The sequence below is a fragment of the Pyxicephalus adspersus genome, chromosome 7, assembly GCF_032062135.1.
Source record: "Pyxicephalus adspersus chromosome 7, UCB_Pads_2.0, whole genome shotgun sequence".
Lineage (NCBI taxonomy): Eukaryota > Metazoa > Chordata > Amphibia > Anura > Pyxicephalidae > Pyxicephalus > Pyxicephalus adspersus.
The window spans coordinates 66,888,784-66,915,545 of record NC_092864.1 but is presented as its reverse complement, the minus strand read 5'-3'; the positions used below and the strand labels follow the sequence as shown (position 1 = coordinate 66,915,545).

At 36.7% G+C, this 26,762-nt stretch overlaps 2 protein-coding genes across 4 annotated transcripts in view; both read right to left on the bottom strand.

Annotated features, from left to right (window-relative positions):
* HECW2 (HECT, C2 and WW domain containing E3 ubiquitin protein ligase 2) overlaps positions 1 to 11,594 on the bottom strand; it is a 35,576-nt gene extending 23,982 nt beyond the window's left edge. Inside the window, exons 1-5 of the mRNA XM_072418841.1 lie at positions 10,307 to 11,594; positions 8,189 to 8,284; positions 4,751 to 4,901; positions 2,562 to 2,671; positions 344 to 468 (exon numbers count right to left, since the gene is read on the bottom strand). Of these exons, the coding sequence (XP_072274942.1) occupies positions 344 to 468; positions 2,562 to 2,671; positions 4,751 to 4,901; positions 8,189 to 8,284; positions 10,307 to 11,516 (1,692 nt within the window). The 5' untranslated portion in view covers positions 11,517 to 11,594. The remainder of the gene's footprint in view (positions 1 to 343; positions 469 to 2,561; positions 2,672 to 4,750; positions 4,902 to 8,188; positions 8,285 to 10,306) is intronic.
* A 3,117-nt stretch (positions 11,595 to 14,711) lies between these two features.
* LOC140335858 (E3 ubiquitin-protein ligase HECW2-like) overlaps positions 14,712 to 26,762 on the bottom strand; it is a 52,254-nt gene continuing 40,203 nt past the window's right edge. For 2 of the 3 annotated variants that reach the window (XM_072418843.1, XM_072418844.1), the window contains 4 exons: positions 22,508 to 22,615; positions 18,788 to 18,882; positions 16,831 to 16,903; positions 14,712 to 14,986 (listed from right to left, as the gene is read on the bottom strand). In XM_072418843.1, the coding sequence (XP_072274944.1) occupies positions 14,727 to 14,986; positions 16,831 to 16,903; positions 18,788 to 18,882; positions 22,508 to 22,615 (536 nt within the window). In that variant the 3' untranslated portion in view covers positions 14,712 to 14,726. The remainder of the gene's footprint in view (positions 14,987 to 16,830; positions 16,904 to 18,787; positions 18,883 to 22,507; positions 22,616 to 26,762) is intronic. The other variant, XM_072418845.1, reaches the window with a different exon arrangement.

Sequence of the window (26,762 nt, the reverse complement as noted above, 5' to 3'; positions counted from 1 at the left end):
ATTCTACTTTGTTTTCAAGAGATGAGCAAAATAAATCCATAAGGTCTTAAATCAAACCTAGTAGGCTAACTTTGTCATTGACTTGTATAAACATTCTGTTGTGATAAATAAACACAATTTAAAACTATAGAAACCCAAAGAAACCAAATTCATAAATTGCATATTTTTACACAATGAAATTCCTCTATAAACCATAAAACATTGTGAATAATAAACATACCTAGCACAAACGTACAAACATAATTTTGTGCCATGTATAGTTTATCATGTCTCCCTTGTTTAAAATAAAGTGATATTCCTGGGTAAGAACTTATGATACATTTAGAAACTGTTAACTACTTACAGGGTTTGAATGCAAAACTGTGAAGAACTCAGGACTAGTGAGGAATTTCACAGGGGGAGAGTGAAGAAGCAGACTGAGCCTCGACCTTGAGGTAGAATGAGGAAGTGCGTTCTCTCTGCGGAAGTCTAAAATCAAGCAATCACCATCATGTCAGTTAAATAAAAGATCTAAAAGCTTCTTTTTTTTAACAATTACTGTTTTCCATCATTTTTATTAAACTGGACTCCCAGGCACACATTCTCAGGCTTTGTTATGTGAAAGGAGAGGGAAGGGAAATGGAGACAACACAGCTGAAATACTGGGATCTATGAGACCTTCAGCCCCGTGAGTGGGAGCTGTGCTTATCTTAGAATGTAAAAGTTGTGTATCTGTGGGAGGAAGAGAAGAAGAGGAGGTAGGGAAAGCCAGGCTTTTGAAGGGCAACCAGAGTTAAATTTAAAAACTCAAAATGTTATTGTTCCAACAACATAATTTAAAAGATTAAGAGCTGTGACTCTATAAATAAATCCTAGGGGAACATATAACCACTAGTTTCACAGGTAATAGCAACCCAGTATCATACTGGGTTAGCGATGGCGGTAAGGTGTCCACCGAACGCGTTTCGCCCAAACCGGTCTTCCTCAGGGGTAAGGGGAGACCTGGAATAAACATTTCAAGCTTCTATCACACCGTTCACTCCACCCCTTACCCCTGAGGAAGCCCGGTTCGGGCGAAACACGTCGGGTGGGACACCTTACCGCCATCGCTAACCAACAAACTAACTTAGAATGTAAAAGAGCAGAACTGTAGGGTGTAGGAGACAATCTGCATTATGGGGGAAATTTTAAGTAAAAGAATGTTTCACTGCGTGGTAGGTTTATCATGCTCAAAGTTCAAAATACATGTTAATCTACTACTTGCCCAGGAAAAAAAATTTTTTTAGGCAAGAAGCAATGCATGCATTTAAGAAAGATTAAATGGCAAAATATTCCTTCAACACCCTGCTTCTTTTGTTCTTCCCTTTGTTTAATAAAACACTTGTTCCAAGCCAGAAGATAGGAAATCAGTCACTGCTGTGATGTCTCAACTGCTTGTGTGTGCAAATTTCAGCTTCATCTACAGAGTTTTCCTAACAAATGGTTTTGGAATACAATGATTACATCTGAAAAGACAGCTACATGTCCACCTGCTGGCTTTAAATGATAAAACAAAGTAGTAATGTGCAAAAGTTCTAATTAAAACCTTCTTACTTTTTTTTGTACTGTGTATGTATTCAAAGTGAGAAAAATTATGTAAGCGGAGATGACTTCACTTTCATGCACAAGTTAAAGTATTAAAAGTGAAAGCAGTGAATTAGTTAAACTAGTTTGTATTCATTTAAATAAATCCTCAATTTTAAAACTGTACCAAAGTGAGGAACTATACATCAGCTTCTCGTAAATTCTTTCCAATGGGATTCAGATAGGAAGGGGAAACACTAAGCCAAACAGGTTGTACTATAGTGCACAATAACCAGGACTGACTGATAGGAGCAGAACACCTAGGGGGGACTTATTTGTGCATTGCTATCCCTTTCTTATTGCTTTGCCTGCACTAGTGGGAGGAACAGGTAAAATCTTGCCGTGCTGTGTGGCAGAAATATCAGGAAACTGGAATAACAGTATAACAATTTGTTTTTTTGAGGGAATGCAATTTACTTTTAATAAAGTCAACTGTCAATGTAACAGCCTGCGTACACTACACTTTATATCTGTCCATGGAAAGCCAAAAGCTGCATAATTCATTAGTTTTCCTCCTCATTCTAGGATTAGCACTTCAGGATGGGTATGTGCAGCTTGACAAAGGGAGAAGTCTGATAATGAATGTGAGAATGAAAACAATTTATTAGGTGTTTTTTCTATATTATCTTTCTTTTCTCATTTAAGTATTACAGGTAATTCCAGGTACAACAGATGCACAACTAGATAGCAGTTCAATTTAAATAATTGTTTGTGATCTGGTTTCAATCTGAAGCCAGATATAATTTTCTAAATCAAATAAATCTAAATAAATCAAGAGGGTTTAATTGGGCTTTAAACACCTAGCACCCCAGCTTTTGGCCCCCAAATTCTACTTAACATTACCTCAATCTTTTACTGACCTCGAACATTAAAAAATAAAATATATAGCATATAATGTTGATTTTATTAGAATTTTTTATACTTAAAGAGCAAAATATCATTAAATTGGTATGACAAACCTGCATTTGAATGATGATAATCAACATCCTCAGCTGGCGGCACTGCATCAACTGGAGTTGCCACCTCATCTGGTTGATCATTTGTCATAGTTCTTCGTATGCTCTGATACCTGTTATTAATAATTTCCAAATGCAAAGATGAATTCTGTTAAGAGAAAATGACTAACATACATGGACAAAAGCATATTAGCCACATAAGCTGTTGAGGTCTACTGTAAACTCTGTCAATCTTGTATGTAACAAATGCATAGATTTTTTTTTTACCAAAATTGTATTTTCCTTTACACTAAAGATTATTATTTATTACATTTAACATTATTATGAAAATCATATCTTGATGTTCACATGGCAACTAAAAATAGTTTTTTTACGTCACCTAACAATGTAAGTAAGAATACTGTCATTTGACATAACCATGGAGTGTAAATCTTGCACACTTTTTAATAACAATGTAAGTCGTTCACTTATGTGTATAACATTGGTAATATAATAAACAGCAAACATTCTGGTGAGAATGTAGAAATGAAAAAAGTTTTCATTGCCATTGTCCTGAATATATTTATGCAAGATGAAACACCTTTTTTACTGCTGCACATATCTGCTGTTAGCCTAACTAGATAACCCTAAATACAGATATTTACCACATGTTGCATGTTAAAGACATTGGATTGATTTACTAAAGGAGATTAGGCTGTTCACTAAGCAAAGTAGAATATCACTTTCAAAGGGATAATGCGTTTAGCTTTGATGACTGCAGCCATCTAATCATGCGCAAGAAAATATGATTTTATTTCCTTTAAGCTTTAACCACATTCATTAAGCTAAGTAAAAATTCCTTGCAAAGTAATAAGTCATTATGTTATGTGAACACCCTAAACTCAGTGGCATAGGAACACAGAAATGTCACAGAGGTTTCAATGGTGATCCAGTCCAGTGGTCGCCAACCTTTTGGAGCTCACAGACTCTGGGCCATGCATGCACGGGGAGCCGTATGTCACTCAAAGGGGAAGAAACTTCCCCCGTAGTGACGTCATGCCAGAACCTGCCCACTCTCCCATTGCAGGTCTGAGCCTGGGAGAGAAGGGGGGTTGTGTCCAAAGACACAACCCAACGACCACCCTGAGCCTGCGATTCATATGGGGGACATGGTCCACAGCTCTGGCTAGTGTGCCCCTTCAGCTAGGTCCTTCTCCGGGGTGGGCCGTGGATCAACAAAATTTTCTCCGGTTGGCAACCGCTGATCTAGTCCTCAGGAAGGAAGAGAAAAATAGTAGTAGAGGACCTCACCTGTAGCTGTGAATTTACAGGTGATAGCAATGACTAGCTAAGTGGTCACTGGCTGCATCTGAAGCCCTTGTCCTAAGGGGAATCTCTATTTAAAAGAATCAGTAATCTGCACTGGGGGGGGGGGGGGTTTGCACCAAAGGGGATCTGCACTGCGGGGTGGTCTGAACTGAAAAGGGTAATCTGCACTAATCTGGGGGGTCAGTCACAGGGGGTCTGCACTGATGGGGCCAGTGACCGTGGAATCAGTCACAGAAAGGGAATCTATCATTATGGGATTCCATAAACATGCAGTTAGGTTAATTGGCTTCCCTCTAAAAATGTCCTTAAACTGTGTTAATGACACATGACTATGGTAGGGACATTAGATTCTGAGCTCCTTTGAGGGACATGACTATGGACCGTTAGTGACATGACTATGGACTTTGTACAGCGCTGCGTAATATGTTGGCACTATATAAATACTGTGTAGTAGAAATAATAATAACAATAGGTGGAGGGTTCTGCATTAAAGGGAAGTCTTAACTGAAAAAGGGTTTTAATAAAGGGGGCATGTCACATTTGGGGTCTATGACTTTGGAGGTCTGTCGCTTAGAGGTGTTTGTCACTAAGGGAGAGGAGTCTTTGAGTAGATAGGATGCAGATAATGCAAGGGGCAAGAGGATTGGGGAGAGGTAGATACATGCAGTAGATGAAGGGAGCTGGGGAACCCATCAGAGGGTTAGTCCTGGACACGGGCAGACATACAAGCACAGACTTTATACAGTGTTCATACACTGATCAACACAATAAATGTCCAGTTCTTTATGCAGTCAGATTTTATAAATGGTGTTGCAATTGAACATTGAACTTACTACCGGTAAGTGTTGTCTAAAACCATTTTTTTTAAGATCAGACATTCTCACCGCCTATTAAGCTGCTCCATCTGCTGAATAGAATTGGACCTCTGCAGAATTTGTGGAGCTGGAGGAGCTGTGGGACGCTGCCATGTTGTTGTACGATTTACATGGTCAACATAAAAAATTCTCCCATGACTGTCAATTCTTGCCTCCCAATCTGCAAGTGCAAAAAAACAACAGAGCAGAAGATTTCAATTTAGGGTATAATAATGATAATACAAAAAATGAGTTAACTGTGAGGATTATAGATAGGGTGACAGGTATAAATTATAGAATTTAGAAAACAACTAATTATCAACATATAATTACAGATATATTATTTGGTAATATGTGCAGAGCAACACTTACTGTCAAAGCCCTAGGATAGTTATAATTATGCACTGGCATGCAGTATTATCCAGTAGTGTAATTATCTTTGCCTACTTTGCACGCAGAGGAGAAGATAGTGTCTGCAATTTAAGGCTCACCTTTGAAATTGAAAACTCACTTTTAATCTTAATATAGTCAGTAATCCTCCAAAATATATTTATCATACAGGGGTCATAAATAATTATGCTCAGTCTGGACTGCAGGATTATATATTAAAGTGTTATTTTACAGTCTCTATTTCTGGCTTCTTGTAATATATCTGAAGGGTAATGTGTTTCTCCAAGCTTAGCAAACAGTTTGTTATGACCATTTCATAGCCATCTTTCCTATTTTAATAATAAACTTTAAAAAAAAATTATGGAGTCCCCAACAAACATTTTTAGGAATGACGCATCAAAGTATTGCTGTATTCAAATTTTGCTGTAGCAAACTTTTGTGTTTAAGGGGAGTTTTTATTTTAATTTAAATGTTACTAATTAATGAGGACTAAGTGTTCAAACAAAGTAATGTGGCACAATGTAGAGCCAAGCAGGGTGTTCTAAGGCTGACCATCTCTATTGCAATGGAAGACAGCAATTACCGTAATAATAAGTAGAATATGTGGATTGGCTGTCTTTTACAAGGGGATACACTGACAAATCTTATGGGTAAATTAACATATTAGGGAATTCTAACATGCACCCACAAACTCAAATATTTTCATGGTATCTTTGGAGGAATAATATATCTTAAACATTTAACATTCCCGCCCCCCATATTTTATCAAAGCAATGATAGGTGGTTAAATATTATTTAGCCGGATTGCAGCCACAAAACTTTTAAAGCAGTATATTGTAACACAATTCATAATAAAAATATACATTACATACATATACATTTATAAATATACATTAAGGGATCTATTTAAAAACAGTGAATCTGGCAATCCCTCAAACATTCCCTCAAGGGAATCAATTACTGCCGTTGAAGCATATTGACTTGGAAGATTCCCACAAGGGAATGTTTGACTTCCTGTTTTATAAATAGTGCTCTAAAAGCCACAGCACTTTTTACTAAAAAAGAATATTTTATTCCTGGTTTTATAGGGGATCCACAGAGTAACCTAAAAAAATAAAACTTCAATAGCAATCTACAGCAAAAAGAAGAAGCAGCTACAAAAGGTAAAAAAGTTATAGCAAAATGAATATTTACATGTATGAATACATATTACATATAAATTAAAAAAACATTTTTTACAAAAGCTATAATAAAAAATAAAAATGTATAAATAACATTCTAAATAAAAGTTCCACTCTTAGGGCTCTTAAATAACAGGGAATTTAAAATTCCCTCAGACGTTCCCTGGTGGGAATCAATTACCACCATTAGAACTAGATTCTAGGGCATTCTAGGAATCTCCCTGACATCAATAAACAACTGATAATGTCCTATGCCATCTTAGTTCAGAACCCTGAGACTCTTTAAACGATTATTGCTCTAATTGGAAGAGAAAATCAGCATGTAAGGCTACGTACACACATCGTTCATGGATCCTTCCTGGTGTTTCCTTAGGGTACACATTCCAAAAATATGCTGGTGGGTTAGATGGTTTCCCCTTAAATTCACTTTAGACCACTTTAGATTTAGGAAATATGTCTATGGTAGAGATAGATTTTGAGCTCCTCTGAGAGACAGTTCAGATAAGTCTACACTGACTTTTACACTGAGCTTTTGTATGAGTTTCCATGCGTTTCTAAAGATGTTTAAACCAAGATATGTAACAGGTAAGAGTTAGAATACCGGAAAACAAATCCTCAATGCCCCAAAATGCCTAATATCCCCATTTAGGTTTATTTATTTTTTTTTAAGTATCATTTTAATAGACATATATTTGCCTAAAATAAATTTATTTCGGGTAAGATGTTAGTGATGCAATATTTACTAATATATTTCAAAATGTATTCAAGAGTTGATTGATTAGTGCTAAGTGCATCTATCCTTCTCATGATCTATACAAAAACAGTGCCACTAAAATAAAGGAATTACTGGCAGGCTATATAGTGTTGTGAAACACCTACTACAAGTTACAGCTATTAGGACATATTACAAAATAAAATGATCCATAAAACATAAATACTATTTTATCACTGAAAGCACAGCTGTCTACACATGTCTGTTCTGGTGGTTTATATCTAACTTTTCTAATCTGAGATATTCTAGATTTAAAATGTTATTAATTAAAGGACACCTGAATTCCTGCCTGAAAGTCCATGGACCACCACATTGGGTACTTCAGGCTAAATATGAATTGCCAATGGATGTGCATGTCTACTAGGTCCTTACAGACTTCTTATAACACTGCATTCTTGGTAACACCAGCTTCAGAAGGTAGTTAGAAAAAAGAAAAAATGTATACTTACACTTAAAAAAAAGACCAAATTAAATATCTGTAAATCTGATATTTGGTAACATTCTCTGAAGGAGAATCCATCACTAACACATATACGTTGAAGGTTCTCCACCAAAAAAAGTTGCTAAATGTCAGATTCATTGCTTTATTATTGGACTACCTTCCTTTTTCTGCGATAGAGATGGTTTATAATACAATGTTACTTCACCACTAGCACATTTTCTATTTTTAACCATTCAAGAAAATTTATGTATATTGACCAAGCAACCACTTCCTACAGGTCTGTCTTTAAATAATTCACTTTAGGTAACCCAGGCTCTCCATCACCTTCACATAAATAATAGGTAAAGATATGGAGTGTGGCCACGTCGACATTTGATCTTGATGTAAAAGAATTCCTACCTTTGACAAAATATTCTTCTACTAACGTTGTCATCAATAGTTATATTTTCTTCTTTGAAAGGCTTAGCCATGTTACACATTCTACTTTTTTCAACTTTTATATGAATGGTTTGCTCAAATTTAATGATTACAGACTAAAAAGGCATCAAAGTTAACCAAAGAGATGGGATGAAGTTATGTGAGGCTGGGAATCAATAGATGCAACTAGATTCAGAATGCAAAGACTGTATATTAATGGGTAAAGCTCTAACACTGAAAAGGTTCTAAATAAAATCATGTCTTACTGGGTGGCAAAGCTTCATCTATCCTCTGGTATCTGCTGACATCTTGCCGGACTGAAGGAAGTGATCGCAATGGTTGATGGCCATTTGACTGAGAACCTAAAAAAACAAAAATACATTAAAAAAAACTCCCTTTACAGGTGTTTAAGAGGATAATGAAAAGGTCAAACAATATGATCTGCAGAATGATGTAGTGGCCAGCCAACTATTGATTGAAAGGAGTATTTTAATGAAGTATAATTTACCTGATTAGGTGAAATTAATCAATATTAGGTGATGAATGATGTAGTGGCCAGCCAACTATTGATTGAAAGGAGTATTTTAATGAAGTATAATTTACCTGATTAGGTGAAATTAATCAATATTAGGTGATTTTCACTTTTTTGATCAATTTTTTTCGTTCTACTGTTAAATGTTCTAAATATAAATAACAAAGTTACTGAAGCTGGTATGGAGTATGTAAAGCCAAACCTTATCTAAACTTGAACAAACTTACCAATAACTATTCACCGCAAAGGCATATTTACCACATATGGTGTGTTCTACATGCCATTTACATTACAATTCAGTTTGCTGTATTTGAAGCCAAATGAATGATACACAGTAATCCACAACAACCACTAAGACATGAATTTCTTCAAGTGCAATAAATTTATGAAAATTGGTTGGCTGCATTTAATAATTACACCTCAATGAGTTTAAAGTGTATGTATAGTCAAAATGTATTAGTAGAAAATAGTTAATATCAAATTTATCATTTTTTTGTGTTTCCCACTGGAAACATAGCCTTTCACTTCCTGATTTGGAGACACCTACCAAAAACAACAAAATCCCCTTCAAGTAGGGTTTACTCACGAAAATTCTAAAGTCCCCATTGGATAAATAAAATTATCTTTTCTCATGAGAACTCTAAAAATGTGGATTTCCTCTCACTTCCTATCTCAGTGACAGTGTTCACCAGGAGTTGGAATATGCCCAGTAAAAAAAATAGGAAAAAAATGATTAAAAAAAACCCAGGGCTAAAAACAGTTTTGCCTTCACATACACTTTAATACTTGTCTTATTGAATCAATCTTAATTTTTGGACATATTTAATAAAGCAGTACAAACTGTAACAGTTACTCAAAATGATCAGTAGATAATAATAACTATATTGCCAAAAGTATGTTGATATCTGATCAAAATATTGAGTTAATGCATCTGAAGGCCAGTGAATGAAAATGTTCAGTGGTCGCCAACCTCAGGAAAATTTTGGTGGTCCGCGGCTCTTGCCGGTGCCCACCCCCTCCAGTGGGGTCAGGAGAAGGACTCTGCAGGGGCTTAGGGCGGTGAGTGGGTTGTGTTTCTGGACACACTTTGTAACACTTTGGGGAAGGTTCTTTTCTGTTCTGGCATGACTGAACAAACAAACCAGGTCTATAACAAATAGTTTGGTAAGTCGTGTGTGGATAAACTCAAGTGGTCTGCATTAAGCCCTGCCCCTAACTTTCTTAAAAATCTTTGGAATGAATTAAAACATGGACTGCAAACCAGGTCTTCTCATCTAACATCAGTACCTGACTCCACAAATGCTTTCTCTGACTAGATGACCACAAATTTCCACACTGTCCAGAATGTTGTGGATTTTGTAAAAGAGTGGAGGTTGTATATCTACAAAGAGGGGTCGACTGTGTAGTAATGGTTTTGAAATGACATGTCCAACAAGCTCACAAATGTATGGTGGTTAGATATTGACAAACTTTTGACCACATAGTGTAAAAGGTGCCCAGGAGGGCAAGTAAATGTATTGGCATAAAAAAGAGTCTATAAAGTGCAATTCACAGGGGAGAGGAGTGGAGCAGGACAGGGGAGGGCTGGTTCTAGCCTATCAGAAGGCAGCTGAGCAGCTCAATGGACACCTAGAGACATGAGACTGTCCATGTCATTCGGTGCCTATGGGTACTCCTAGTTACTGTGTAACTCTGGTACAATGAAAATTGATTGTGGCTATGGGTCACTACACTTTGCACACTATCATTATCCTTTCCCACTGCTTTATTAAAATAAGCCTTTTGATTATTGTGAACTACTTGTGGCTTAAATGAGAGGCTTGAGAGAAAAACATTTGTTAAAACTAAGTACCTGCTGAGGCACTTTCACCTTGTACACTTGACTGTATCATACTTCTGCATGCTGCCTGCGCACTACCAGTATCTTCATCCTGAGTCGGCTGACCACTGGTTGGAACTGTTTGCATGTTCCTTCTCTGCCATATTTCCTCTGTCCCTTCTACTTCAATTTGTAATTCTGTTCCACCTTGATCTCCATCTTTATTTCGGCTGATGTTTACAATTGGAAGAGAACAAGGATTGCATAGAGAAGCCTGTACTTCTAGATCACCAGAACTCTCAGATTCAAATTCACAGGCCCCACATCCTTTGTCATTTGGGGAAAAAACAGCATTTTCTGTACTTTCTAAAGATGAACAACAGGCGTTGTGTGTAAAACTGCTGGAAGCAGCGTTAAAATTAAAAAATGTACCATTATTACTTGCCCCTTCCTCTGCAACTCTACTGCCTTCACAAGAAGTCTGTGTATCTATAGAGCTGCTTGCACCCATTTCAGACAATACCTGAGAAGATGTACCCATCAAAGATTCAGTAGCATTTGTATCCACAATATTTTCCCTGTCTGGGATCCCCTCCTCTCTCCCAGAGGTTACTGCCGAGAATGCCATGTCAGCACATAATGCAGCATCACCCTCCACTTCAACATTATTAACTGCCAAAGTAATTTCATCTTCCTGATCAACTGTCCCCCCAGTTGGGAGGTCTAAACTAACGGTCTGTATGTTACTTCCACTGATATCAGAGGTTTGTAAATTCAGTTGTGCATTATCAAAGTTGCCACCTTCCACTTGAATTGCTTCTGTACCCAAATAATTATCTTTTTTTCTATTAGTACCACAATGTAAAACAAGGCCACCTTCATCAAGAGGGGAATTACATAGCAAATCCTGCCGAAATTCATGATCTTCTTCATCTGAATCAATGTGAAGCATGGCATTGAGTCTCGTGTCAGTAGGAAAACTGCTCCTTAGCTTTGGTGATGCGCCAAGCGATCGATCACAGGGAACAGATGAAGCTGTAGTGCTTTTGGCATTGTTGCTGTGCTCAAGGGAATCAAGGTAGTCATTAAGTGAGTCCTGGCGACTACGGATGGGTGATATCCTTGAAGCTGCACCAGCTGCTTCCTCACAGTCTGCCTCACCACATCTTACTCCATCTAACATGGATTCTGCAAGAACCGGGCCATTGGAACACGTGGAATGACCATCTTGAGAAGCAGCCATCTCTTCATCATCAGAAGGTGTACCAAGGTCTCCGTTTATGTTACTTGCTGCAAGCAAAGTGCCCACTGCCTCTGGAGAAGCGTCTGTATATGAATAAAGACACCATATATAAGTAATAATAAAAACAGTATAAAAACAATGTTAGATGTATCTTTCTTAAGGTTTCATAAACCAAAAACCATCCTTTCTTAATCAAAAAAACTAGATCCTAAAACTTAAAAATGGTAATGTAATTATGCAGCATAGGATTTTTTAATCATCAAATATGATATTAATAGGTTTTAAACATGGTTAGCAAGGTATAAGAGCTACTTCACAAAACCATTGTGCTCATTATTTATAACATGTATAAAATATTAAAAAAACATAAACATGTGTTCCCATATATACATGACAAGAATTATATTTACTACTACATGCTACTTTTGTAGCTAAATCCATAAGGAGTCAATTGTTCTGTTTAGTGGTAAAGCACTACACTTCGATTAAAGTGACCCTGTCATTAGATACAATGGCAGTACCTTGCAACAGAAAATAATCATCCTTTATTTTCCAGCTGGTGGCTTGTAGAGCTTTGGCTAAAAGTAGTAGAGCTATTGCTATCCAAAAATTCCATCAATTCAAGTGATTGGAAAGGCAAATGTGAGTGATCTTTATTTGAAGAGTGCTTCTCTTTAACTTTTTTAATAGCAGGATCAATTTATTAAAATTGATCATTGAGATCACTTCAGTCATTGATTAAGGTAATTTGGGCTTGCGTGATTTGGATGTTAACCTTCTAAGCTTTTAGAGTCCATTAAACTGTCTTTATTGCTTTTTTTACCAATATTCTCATCAACACTTTTAATTCACAGAAACAAATATTGCACAATTGTGCAATTATGAATCATTTAGTCGTCTGTATGTTGGATGTCTATAACTTGGGGATTACCTGTATACATGTGTATGTCATGGAGTTTACTAAAAATGATGTATAAACTGTTGTTGGTTTCTATATCCAAAACATTTAAACTTAAATGTAAATATTTATTAATATAATACAAAATATGAAAATATGAAAATATATCAATATCTAACAGAGATGTAAAATCCCTACATAAGTGAGTATCCAGAAGCTAGGATCACAAACACAATGGAAAATGTTTAATAAAGAAAATGCACATTTGGTTTCCCAAACATATAAACTTATCATATAGTTAGATTAATCTAATCCACAGCTAATAACTAAGTAGGAAAAGAGTTTAGTTATATTTCTTTAAGTTAAAGAAATCAGTTGTAGAAGAACAGTGTTCCTTACAGTAAATACTCCCGAGAGTCATCTTGTATTGTGTGTGCTGAAAACTGTTAATAGTTGAATGAAATCATATTGCTGAAGATGCAAAAATGATCTAGATCACTGCTAGGGGAATGCAGCTCCACTCTACAATTATCTATACAATTTGAGATAAAATTACTATCTATATAAAAATCAAAAGTGAACAGGTACCTATTCAGGTTCACTTAGCTATTCTTGTCTTTAGCAGGCATGCCTTTCCTTTCTGACAGGAGCAGAGAATCCATTTGTAAGCTTAAGCTGAAGTCAATTTAAGAGTACTTCAACAGACCTGAGAGTTATTTCCAGCCCAGATGTGACAATGTTGAGCCTATCACCAAGCACCACCACTGTCACATAAGAGAAAGGGAAGTAAGTCCTCTGCCCCCTCCAAACCTGAAGCTGGCTAATTGGATTATCACTAAAATAACTCTACGACGAACCTATGACAATAATAACCTAGAAACATGAAGGCAGACTGCACATCTCTTTTTTCTTGCCAATGTTTTATTCACAAGTCATAGATGATTTTCTTAAGGACAGTACTCTGAAATGTTTCGCCCACCTATAGAGAATAATCAATGGTTAGGCCAAGTGAAGCTTAAAGCGGACCTAACCTAAAATTGATACCTTATATAAATAGGTGGACAACCCTTTTATGAAAGGTAGAAGTTACCTTCTTTTGGGGAGGGGGGTTTAAATTCTTTTTATTTTCAATAAAGTGAAGCTTCTCCCCTCTGATTTGATCGCTGGAGTGATAAATACAGGATGGGAACGCAAAGCCCTGTGGGATACATAGATCACGCATCCCAGGAGGCTTCTGGCTGCTCCTTTGGGCATGCGCAAAAGGAACATTTTTTTCAATGGGGTAAAAAAAGCTGATCTCACACATGTGCAGTGAGATCGGCACTCTTTTATTTCCCCATCTACTGCATTCTATGTCACACGATTTCACTCCGGAGCAGTGTGAGATCGGGTGACATAAGCAGAAGGTGGAAAAAGGAGAAAAAAAAGATGGCGGCACCTGGAGCGAAGGCGAAGAAGGATTCTGGAAGCTATCCAGACATGATACCAGATAATAAATGAAATGTTTTACTTAATAGACAACAGATTTTATTACCAAGGTTCCAGTTTTCATTTTGTGTGTGATGTAGCTACATGCTTGTTTGATGTAACTACATTGCTAGTTACAGTGATCTTGCCATATGTTAACAAAAAAAATCACATGATCTGGAAATAAAGCAGTAGACAAATTTAAAGATTATATGACATCTAACAAACTTTTGGGTGTGTCAGACACCTGGTTCATCACTGCTGTATGGTTTCAACAGCCTCAAGGTCATCTAATGACAAATGAGTTAAAGGAAGAAATCATAAAAAATCAAGGGGGTCTAGACCTCCAACACCCCGGAAGTGTCTTTTCACAAGAGGAAATTTCAGATGTGAATACAGAAGAGAACACAAAAGTGAGCTTTTTTTTCAGGGAGCCTGGTTTTTATTTGTGCGTCTTTATGACAAGGTTTGCTACAAAATAAAATTAGCTTATGATCAGATAACAAATGATCAGACATTCATGTCTATTTGAAAGGTGGTTAGTTTGGCAAACTGATTCCCTCCCGCTTTTGTATAATTCTTCTGAAACCAAAAATGGTGGGTTGTATATTTCCTATTTTTCTGTACTACTAGGCCTATGTCCTGCATGGGTCATTCTAGGTTTATACAAACATTTCAGTATTATTAATTCCACCTATTCAATATGTGTTCAAACAAACCTAACCAGCAGTTACTTTCTGTGGGTGGATTCAATTAAGCCTCTTGCACTAACCAGTTAGTTATTTAGAAATTTGATTGGTCAGCCCTGGCTGGGAACATAACATCAACATTAGGAAAATAACCATTTATGTAAATCTTGAGTAACTATTAATTATATAAACTGCCCATCTCATGAAAAACATAGGCAACATAAAAATATTTGTATACATTGTTACCTCTCTGTGCCATACTGGATTTGTAGTGTTTGCTATAATAGTTGATCTCCTTTCTTGGCCATGATGAGCGAACGTTGGGAATGTGCTTCTTTTCCCAGGTCGAATGGACATCTTCAGATAAGGGTCAGGATTAAAAAACATTCCCTTCTTTAACCCTACTGCTCTGAGATCTTAAAGGTAAAATAGCAATGATGACAGAGGAAAAAATGTATTAGATGTATGTTACCAACCAAAACTTCACTTAAAATGAAAACGATGAGTGCTGTCAGATGAGAATTAAAATTCGGCTTCCTTTACTTTGTTCAGATCTGTATAGCTACAACAAAATTTGTACACATTTACCCATAATTCAGGCACAGTGATTCTATAAGCATGAGATTGTTCTATTATTCAAATACTTGGTCACAACTTAGAGTCCTTCAACATGAGACAGAGTTCTTTAACAAGTTTATTAAGTCAGCATACCAAGCAAAACAACAGGAAACAAAATACGCCTGAACATACTTTTAGCTTTCTGATAAATATAACCTTGAACCAGGTGCCTACTTACATAGAGACTGTTGATAAACAGAACAACAGATTGCCACATGGGATCAAAAAGGAATTTTTTTGCCCTATTGGAGCAAATTGAACCAGGGTTTTTTTGCCTTCCTCTGGATCAATTTATCCATAGGGGTTTTATCTGGGATATGTTTATTTCCCTAGGGGTTGAATTTGATGAACTTGTGTCTTTTATGTAAATACCACCTTCAAGCTCATGAAACCAAAGCTCTGACCAGATATATGACATGACCCTTTTCATTCTAATGGTCACGGAGGTATATAGAATGAGACTGGGTGATGCGAGGGATGTGCCAGTTCTGTAATTGGAGAGGTTGGAGACAAGGGTGTGCCTTTATAACTATCTATATAATATAGAATAGTTTTGAAGTTAATTCTGTGTGTACTGATTTTATAATAACAATAATAATAATAATAATATATATAATATATTGTATTGTAAATGCTTTTTTTGATATTAGAGGCTCAAGTGTGATGCACCAATGCCTCTTGCACATCTGTGTAGGTGCTAGTATAAGTATATCAAAAATCTTTGGTTCAGGGGTTCCCAGGCCTCGAGGAACAACACTGGTCAACACAAAGTATGTGGAGGGCCCTTGTGATGCCTACTTTTTACCTGCTACTGTTATCAGGACTTATGTTTTTTGCTAATAATAACTGTAAAATGCCATTTCTTGTTACAAATCTACATTTTATTAAATTTTTACATTAGCTAGTCTTTGGACATGATTATCTTGTTTTGAATGATGAGGAAAAACCCACAATCTTTTGATATGCAAATTTAATTGCATAAGCAGAGAAGATGTACATTTCAAAGGCCCATGTATGTCACACTGGCATTAAGATGAGCCAAGCAGATGTATAATTTATATCATCGAGCATTTTCTAGGAGTACCTTATGTTTTCATCTTCTAAGTTTAATAATTAATAGCATACATTTCGGTTTTACACACTTGAAGCATCCAAGAAATTTCTAGCTGTAACATGAGTAGGTATAGGATACATAGACTACTGATACTATACCATATATTGGACTGATTTTCTTTTTTTCTAATTACCTTTTCATTTTATTTTTCACTATGCAATCTTTAAAGTGTACGTAAATCTAAAAGGGAGTAGGAAATGGTAATGGCCCATCTATTTTTGTTTTTTAAATTTCCCTTCATTTCCTGTCTCAAATACTCAGCAACAGTCAAGACCACTCATAAAAGTATGAGACCCTAAATCACCAAATGCAATTATTTACCAGTTTTAGTATTGCAAACAGTTCCAGTACTGTGGGTTGTTTCAAAAGGAGTAAACAGATAGCAAATATAAAAGGTTCTAAGCTTTTAAAATTCTGTCCAGAACTAAAAAAAGCCTAACAAACACTTGAAAGAAGTTTAAACTAAATAAATATTTGGAATTTATGCCACATAACCAACTTGTATTTTACAATAAAATAAGTAATTACCTGATAAAGTAAAGCTGGCTAATTTTCGAGATTGTTGACTACCACAAAAACCTTCCGAGCCATCAGCCCCCATCTAAAAAGGAAAGAAATTTCAAAGCTGAAGCGTAAGTATGAAGATAAAGTAGTGTTACCAAATATTGCCAGGTATGCTTTTTATTGTGTGAATTTTATTTATTCTCAAATCCTGTAGTAAATTAGACTATCAAATGATAATGAACATGAAGAAGAAAGAAAGAAAGATTATTCTATGGAAGATAGATAAATAATGGAAACTATTCCTCAGTGGGAGGAATAATACTTTATAGTTTGCTTGTTTTGTGCCCCAGCTGAATATTGTTTGGTAAGTAGCTGCATGACAAAAGTATCCGAGGACAAATGCAGTCAACCCATAACTGTATTTATCACAGCAAAAGCACAGAATAAGTGGCTGAAAAGCTTCTCATTGGCAGTGCAAGATATTTTTAGACACCAGGAATCATTGGTGCTCACCAGTCGCTGCTGCTTATCTGGCCAGGTGAGCTTAATATATGTAAAGCCGCATACACACGTGCAATTTCAGTCATTGGAAAGGATCTTTCACGATCCTTTCCAACAACTAGCACAGCACAATGCATGAACGAGTGCTGTATATACAGCCCCATTCTGCTCTATGGAGAGGGGAGGGGGAGAACGACGGAGCGGCACCCTGCTGCGTGCTCTCCCCCTTCATTTCCAGGACCGTTATGCGCCCATCATCCGAGAATCCGCCAGGACAATTGTTAGGACAATGGAGGACTGGTGCTGTACACACGCAGATTCTGGGGCAATTATCGATCGAGAACCGTTGGACGTGTTTACGTAAGCTTTATCCCCACCAACTTATGATGAAGCTGTAAGAGGCAAAACACGTCAAGAGCCAAACCTTGTCTTTATGAAAAAGAATTGTCACAAAGAAAGTCTGTATCTTACAAAAAAGTTTGTTTTTTTAAAAAAACAAAAAGCAAAACAAAAGATGTTTTGATGTATGTTAACCAATATGGTAATTCTTTTTAATTTTAAGAATAAATATCATTTATGAATTTTTAATTATGTGTATAAAGATTCAGAGATTGATAGTACCTAAAAATCCCCCATCAAAAAAGCACATGTTGCAAATACTGGTTTCTGTTTAAAATTGATTTGGGGGTGTGGTAAGTGGCGGAAAAACTCCCTCACAATTAACAAAAAGAATATATGCAAGACCAGCAAACACTAAGGTGGTGATGTTTCAACAATGGCCATTAGAAAGAAAAGTGTACAGCCTTTTTCTGCAGGTTTCTCATTCTTAGGGTCACGTAAAGCTCACAAAATAATCACAAATGTACACAAATTCTGAGGTGGCAATATGTGAAACAAAAGCCACAAAAAACACAAGGGTATGTCATCCTCAATAAACAGATAAGGTAATAAACAAGATAAAGTATAATAGGTAATGGGCTCTGCCTGGGGAGGGGGGTCTGGGTGAAAAAAAAGACATTGAACTTATATCTCAGCTTCATGGTAACCCTTGCTTGAGCTTAAAGTAAACATGTGTTTTCTATTTGCACATGCCTACCTTCTATTCACTCTCCCACGGTAGCATTCAAGGTTGGATAGTGGGGAAGGCCTGTCGTGCTAAAGTCTGAGCTTACATAGATAAGAGGACTGTCTTCCTTTCCCATGTGACAAACCTGGGCCAACCATTGAACACCAGAGCTGTCACATGAAAAAAAAAAGAACGAGTCACATGCTCCTTCATACCCAGAAGTACTATGCATTTCTTTTGCCCCAGCACCAAGGAAATCAGAGATACATACCTATCTGTTTCAAGGAATGTGACAATTAGGGTAAAATAGTTTTTTTCCCCCCTGCAAACCTTTTATGGATTGTTGGATTGTAAAAAACACTGATAATAAAAATAGCAAGTTTTTGGCAGTGATTTTAATCATATTGTACATACCATAACAGATGGATTTTTCACAGTGATGCAGGGTGTTGTAGCTCTCAATGATCCACTGATGCCATGATAATATTTAAAACAAATTTTTATTTCAGCTGCAAAGACAACATAAAATTAGTTATAAAACAATACAAATAACTTTTATTGCATACCATGTTATTTAGACTTAAACAAAGAAAAAGGGGCAACACAAAGAAACACAAAATGTAGGAATTATATATATTCATGTCAGATCTGACCCAATGTTCATACTGGCTTATTTACCAAACAAATACAGAAGAGGAGTTAATCTTGCTAGGTATTATAGGGTCAGTAATTCATTTGGTAGTAAAAAACAATTTGTATTACAAATTTATTGATTACAACAATTATTATATAATGCAATAAAAAGATTGTAACAGGATTTTGACAGCAGATTGCAACATAGCAACAAATTATATTATATAAAACTGCATATGCCGACTAGTAAGTCACTGGGAGATACCTAGACATAAGGTTCCCTTGTACATCAATAGATGGAAAGATGAATAGAGACTCTGATATAAAAAGTGACGCGTTTCACGGAAATAAAACACATCACTTTACATATCAAAGTTTTCACAAGAACAATACATTCCAATTCCTTTCCGCTGTAGGTATCTGTCCCTTCCAGATGCATTAAAATTGGGCTACTACCACAACACTGAAGGTATGAATGTTTAGGACGCGAGCCAAAGTAAGAATAACTCTAAAACTCTTTACTTTTTATAGCGATTTTTTATTCAATTATTCAATTATTCAATTCAAGGTTTTGTTCAATATTTTGTTCATTCTATGTACCTTCCTGGAACCACTAACTTTAACGTCCCAGCTGGTGTCTAGTTGCTGAAACAATTTTGTGATGTTCTCACCAAGAGCTGATCTTTATGAAGAGATTTAAAATCTCTACTGCTTCTCATGAACACATTGCTGCCTTTCAAATTCATAACTATATTCATAACTAACTATTTAATAATAGTTCAGAAAATACATGTTTTTATTTAATTCATATTTTACTAGCAAATGTAGTTCAATTTTCTTCTACACTTTTTCTTATTACATGGCTATACATCATTCCCAAGATTTGCTATATATCACCAACCTATTGCCAAATCTAAGTTTAAAGCTGCAATTAACTTTACAAAAGTATGCTTTGTTCCTTAAAACATTGTAAGTGGATGTGGATTGCATTATGTATTTGTTATCCCCATACATTAAACATGGTGTCCTGTGTATATCCTGTACAATCTTTGTATAAACCTCCTTTAGACATGTGCATCCTCCAGCAGCAACCAAGTTTTACTGCGATGACTGCAGCATGATGTGCCAACTTATTGTGCGTTGGTCTAAATCGGAAGCAAGCAGGAGCAGGTGATAATTAAGAACCGGAAATGACATTTTTTTGCCATTGATGCCCATTAGTGGTTTTATTATTATTATCAAAAGCGAGCCAGCTCCAGAACGTGCAAGACTGAAGTGTTGAAAGCATGGAGAGGGAGGAAGTTGCAATCATAGTGTTCAGGAAGGGAAGATAAGGTCTGGGGGCACTGGGTGCCGGGGAAGGAGAGAACATTTTGTGTAGATGTGTTGTGACAGTGGTAGGGGGAGGACACAGAGTGAGCATGGGAAAAATTGTGCACAGGGTGGTGAGAGAGGGGGTACATAAATAGCGGTCATAGGGTGTGCATAGCTGTGGACGTGTGAAAAGAGGTTAAAGGCATGCAGTACTGAAGAAGAAGGGGTGCCTAGTGCAGATGTGAGCTAAAGGATAGGTCTGAGGGTGAGGTAGTGATATAAGTACAATAAAAAAGCTCGGGAAAATGTGCACATTGATGAATTGAGAAATGAATAGGCATGAAGTTGATGGGGAAAAGGAGGAGTGCAGGCGCTGTATTGAAAGTGGAGGGATTGCAGATTGTTGTCACCTAGTGAGAGGTGACCTGCAGGTGTGGTGGTGTTACAAATTCAGGTGTAGTAGTGAGGGGGGGGTAGTGTGCATGATAGAGGGAATGGGGCTGCAGGCACTGGTGGATGGGTGCTCCACAGGGGCAGTAATGAAAGAAGGAGTGTAGGTAAGATTGGATGAAACCAACACAGGAGGCAATGCTAAAAGAATGGGTACAAGTGCAATAGTGCAGGGAAAACTGCAGACATGGTAGGTGAGAGAAAGATATGTAGACATGAAAACTATTATAAGGTAAGTTGGAGACACCACAATAGATGGCGAGAGAAGATACATTGCAGACATGGTGGGTGCTGAAAGAAAAGAATGCATTGGTGTTGTAAGGACAGGGAGAAGGGGTCCCGGAGTAAAAAGAAGTTGTAGAAACAGTGGGTGCTAAGAAGGGGGTGCTGAGCATTTAAAGAATGTGAGGTGAAGGAGTAGTGGGTGTGAAGATGGGGACGCAGAAGCAATGGGTAGTCATGCAAAGGGAGTAAAGAAATGGTGGGTAGTAAGACTAAAGGGGTGCAGATGCAGTAGGTGCTGGGGTGGCTGGCTAACCTTGTGAGGGAGATGTTTAGGATTGCACTGGGGGTTAGGTAACTGAGGCAAATGGGGGCTGGCTGAATTTGCAGAAAATGGAAATACTGTGTGTGTATTTTTTTGGGGGGGCGGAGTAGGTGGGATTGCTTTGGGGACCAGGTAAATAATGGTTAAGATTGCAAAGATGGGTAACACTGGGTGAGGGGGTGTTGGTATTAATATCTTTATCTTTTTTACAGGCGTTGGGGAGGAATGATTAAAACTATTCGGCCTCCTCAGTAGCATGGTGGTCAGTGGAGGGAAGGTGAGCGCTTGTTGGAAGACGTTAGGAGTGTACAACAGGGGAGGAAGGATTGTTGGAGCAGAAGTTTTGTGAAGTGAGGGAGAAAGGTGTATATTTATTTACTTCCGCTCATGAATGTTGGATTTGCAACCATTCCTGGGAAAACAAAACTGAGTAAATGAATGTGTATTCAAAAAACAAAGTTCTGAACTTTTATATTTTGAAAATGATTCCAATATGCTTGATATGTCAAATTTTATCTCCTATGTATTATTACATGTATATCATACAGATTATGCTGCGCCCCAGCTAATGAAAGGCTTTGATGGAACAGATATCTGCTTCATCAGTGTTCACAGTGGTTCCTTCCACCAGCTTGTATGTCCAGTAATGACACACAAGCCAATGGTAGAAACCACAGAATGCAGGATTTACAAACCCAAATACATGGAATAGTTACAGCAGTTTGTATATATTATAAATATTAGGTCTATATATCTTGTTTTCAGTAAAATTAACATATTCAATGTATGCTGTTTGTAATACTTTATATCAGATAGAATCACCAAATTCAGGTTAGCATTAAAGAGTGTACAGAAGAAATATGCAGTATAGTATGTAAATAGAAATTGATTTTGTGATTTTATCTGAACACTTGACATGTTCCAGTGCAGATCTGGGCTCATAGCCTTCCCAGATACTTGCTTATCACAAGTCTAAATTCATACACTCACCTATGGAGAAATGCTGAGTAGGATATTAGGATGAATAGAATGTTTTTTTTTTTTTGGAAATACAGTATATATGGGACGTATTTGCCGTATTATTTGTTCAGATCACACACAGTAACCAAAACATCCATTATAAATTATATGCATAAAAGTCTTAGTAGTAATGTATTAAGGGGTGATATGTTTTAAAAAGATTTACTTACGTTCCATAAAATATGGACCCGATTCAATTCTCCAGACAATTTGTCCCTTTTGTGTTCCTGTTACACCTCTGTTTTTGGAATCCCAGAAATTTGCAGGAGAATTTTCATCTAAAAGTAAAATATATTCTGCTATTAACCAACATATTAAACATACCTCATAACATAAAAAATCATGTAGCAGAAATAGATAAAATACAAAGAAAAACATAAAATTAGTTACATTGATAATATAAAAAAAATATTTTTCTCACTGTGTCACGCATACTTATGTTAATAAAAAACAAAACAAAAAAAACTGTACAGTTTAATTAAACAAAATACGCTGGAAATTTAAGATAATGCTCTAAATTGCCTACAGTACATTAACTGCCTGTCTATAATGAACATGTTTCTCTGAATGAGATTTTAAAAGTCTTTATGCATTTATCTCTAATTAATTGCTTGCTATTGTCAAAACGTTCCCATGCCTTGCAATGGTTGTGTCAATATACCATAGGAAATGACTCTCAAAGGGGATTTGTGACCACACATTTTCCTGAGAAATCTCCTTGTTCTAAAAGTCATTCTATTAATATTTATTTATAACATCCTATGTGGTCACTTTGTTCTGAATAAATTATTTGACACTACTGACACTGTAGCATGGTTTTTTGGTTTTACTTGCTTTTGATTTTTTCTTATTATTATTATGAATAAAATTATTATTATTATTAATATTAAACAGGATTTATATTAAGCAGCGCTGTACATTTCTATTACTGAACTATGTTAACCTCTCCATTACAACAGCAATTTTTAAATTAAAAATAGCATAATTTTAAAATTTTCATGGAGGTGAACAGTTTACACAGTAATCCTATATTACATAAAAGGAAACATGTACTCCGAAAAACAAGGATGTTGTCAGTCCTGAGGTCCTCCCAAAAATGATAGTTTCCTGTCTGTCTCTGGTTTTAGTATCTTATGAGTCACAGATTCAAAAAAATATTCGGCAAACAATGTCAGAATGAGGTCAGAACGCCTTAGCGGCATAGTCTTTGAGGATCAGGAATATAGAGGATATATATATATATATATATATATATATATATATATATATATATATAAATTTAAAAAAGAGTAGTTTGGAATTTTTTTCTACAAAATGCCTCTTTCAACCTCTACCTGTACAAAATACATATATGAGGACTAAGGTGCAGCTATCTAAACACATACTTAGGAAATTCACCCTTCCACACAATATGCCATCATACTCTACCAATTAAACACACTGGTAAGAATCCATTCACCTCCTCAGTCTGGTTCTCATTTAAAAACCAAAACCTCTAAAATCATTATTACTCACACTGGTTGAATTTTGTTTCTGTAATATTGAAGGGGTAAAGGGGAGATATTGACTGTAAATTTGAAAACTGGGTTTATACAATACAATTCGAAATGCAGCCACGTTCCAGCACACAGCTGATATTTAGTCCTGATGTGACATATAAGTTGACAAGCACTCCAGCTTTTGCAGTGCTGGGTCTCAGGTTCAAATCTCAGCCAGGACACTATCTGGATGGAGTTTGCCAGTTCTCCCTGTGTTCGTGAGGGTTTCCTCCCACATTCCAAAAACATGTAGTTAGGTTATTTAGTTTCCCCCAAAAAGTTGACCTTAGACTGTATTAAAGACCAATGACTATGGTAGGGACATTAGATTGTGCGCATGACTATCAACTTTGTACTGCACTGAATAATATGTTGGCGCTATATAAATGTTGTGTAATAATAGGGGGAGCAAACCTGCAGCATCCAGGAACCAGTAAAGCAAAAAAGTTTCAATGTCACCCTCGATTCTGCCCTCTCATTTACCCCCCATATTCAGAACATTTCCATGTCCTGTCACTTTCACCTATGCAACATCTTCAAAATCCGCCCCTACCTGTCCCCTGAGACCACCAAACTCCTTGTACACACTCTCATCATCTCTCATCTGGACTACTGTAACCTCCTCCTCTCTGGTATTCCACTAACCCTGACTCTCTCCTCTACAATCTATCATGAATGCTGCAGCCAGACTCATCCATCCTTCCCACCGCTCCTCCTCTGCTGCATCTCTTTGCAGTTCTCTTCATTGTCTTCCATTTCACCTTAGAATCAAATTTATCTCCTGTGCTTTGCCTTCAAATCTCTACACAGTTCTTGTCCCACTTACCTTTCTGATTTGATAGTAGAATACTCCCCCAGCCGCTCTCTTCGCTCCTCCAATGACCTACTAATGACTTCCTCACTCATAACCTCATCACACGCACGGCTGCAAGACTTTTCTAGAGCTGCCCCGGCTCTGTGGAATGGTCTTCCTCATCCTATTCGGCTTGCTCCTACTTTCTGCTCATTTAAAAGAGCACTCAAAACCCATCTTTCAAAATTGCCTACCCGTCTTCTTCTGTCTCTTAGGACCCATCACTACTCTCCACCACTTCATATCCCCCCAGGGTGTTCTCCTCCTCCTGTGTTACTGTCTGTAACTGTCTGTGATTTGCAACTCTTATTTAATGTACAGAGCTGTTTAATATGTTGGCGCTACATAAATCCTGCTTATTAATACTAATAATAATAATAATAAAAGGTCACACAGGTCTCCAGAAAATTTTAGTTTAAAGCCTCTTTTGCACTCTACCTTCAGGTAACTCAACGATGAGGTTACTTTGAGAACTGTTGGTTGCCAGGGCTGAATGCTGAAGATTTGTTTGTATTCTGTATTTAGGTAACTCTTTGGATTTTCATTATATATTTGGTCAACTTTTCAATTGATTAAAAATTACCACATATATATATACATTATATATAAACACACTCACATTTAATTATTCACACAGAGACAATCTCGGGCACATAGACTTTGTCAAGTCAACCTGATACAAGTTGAAACCAAGCATCAGAATGGGGAAGAATGGTGATTATATGACTTTGAATTTTGAAATGGTTGTTGGTGCCAGATATGCTGGGCTAAATGTTTCAGAAACTGCTGATCTGTTAGGTTAGGATTTTCATGCACATCCATGTGCTCAGATTTACAGAGGATATAAAAAATGTTCTCCTAAATGAAAGCAAGGCAATCACAGGACTTCATCACTGGAGAAAATGTAACCACTTCCAATGTATTAGTTGTAGCCAGCCTACCATTGGGTGAAAAGGCTGACATAACACTAACAAAGTACAATTGCTGCCTTTTTTGTAAGGAAACTTTTTGGGGGCTCCCTATTATTTGAAAGCTGACCTCATGTCTGAGATGTGCAGATGTTTTTTATGCTATAAACTTGCTATACAAAATTAGTCTTCAAACCAGAAACTTATTTAAACCGACTGGGAAGAAATTGTAGGCAGGTGGTAGCCCCTCTATTGTTACCCAACTCTTCAGTAACCATTCAAAAACAGCCAGATGGTTATTGAAAAGCGCCGAGTGGTGCGCCCAGCTAAAAAGGGCTGGGAGAACACTACAAATCTATGTTGTTTTATACAATACAGCCTTTTTCAGCCCCACATTTGGAGACAGATCAATGTGTGCATGTTCTTATGATGCAATAAACTCTCAAGCACTGAAGAAGAGAGAAGCTTGTTTCCCAGAAACATCTTTGCAAAATATATCATACTTTAAACCGATAAATCTATTTACTGGTATAACGAAGACTATTTACTACCACTTTCCTGGCCAGCAACCTAGGACCACAATTAAATGGCTGTATTCCATACCCCATCCTAGGGCACCTGAGTAAGACCCATACCAAGTTCTGTGATACCTTCCATGTGTCAGGCCTTTTTTTACAGGAAGCTCCTGCACAGATTCAAAGTATAGAAAAAGTTTCATGCTCAGATAAAAATAAATACACAAAGCACAGCAAGAATAAGGTATAAATACATATTGCTCTTGTATAATAAACTATTTGCTTATCACAGAGTGTAGCTTTATCTCTGGCATCTACTTAAAACAAATGATCTCTGTAATAGTCATCCAAGCTAAAATGTCTCTTCTGCTAAAACTGATTTATTTTATTTGTTTTTAATAAAAACAATGTACTTACCAAAGTTGTCCAGATTGCCCGTTTAACTTTGTAATCCATATTTCAAGTGTAGTTAAATAGAGTTAAATCTAAAAAAGATTCGTGGAATCTTTGCAGCATATGTGCCGAGATACATCCTGGTTTCTTAGTTTGTGAATGCGCTATACAGTTCCCTTTCATCCCCCTCTAGTCTATGAGCTTATTCATGGCCTGTC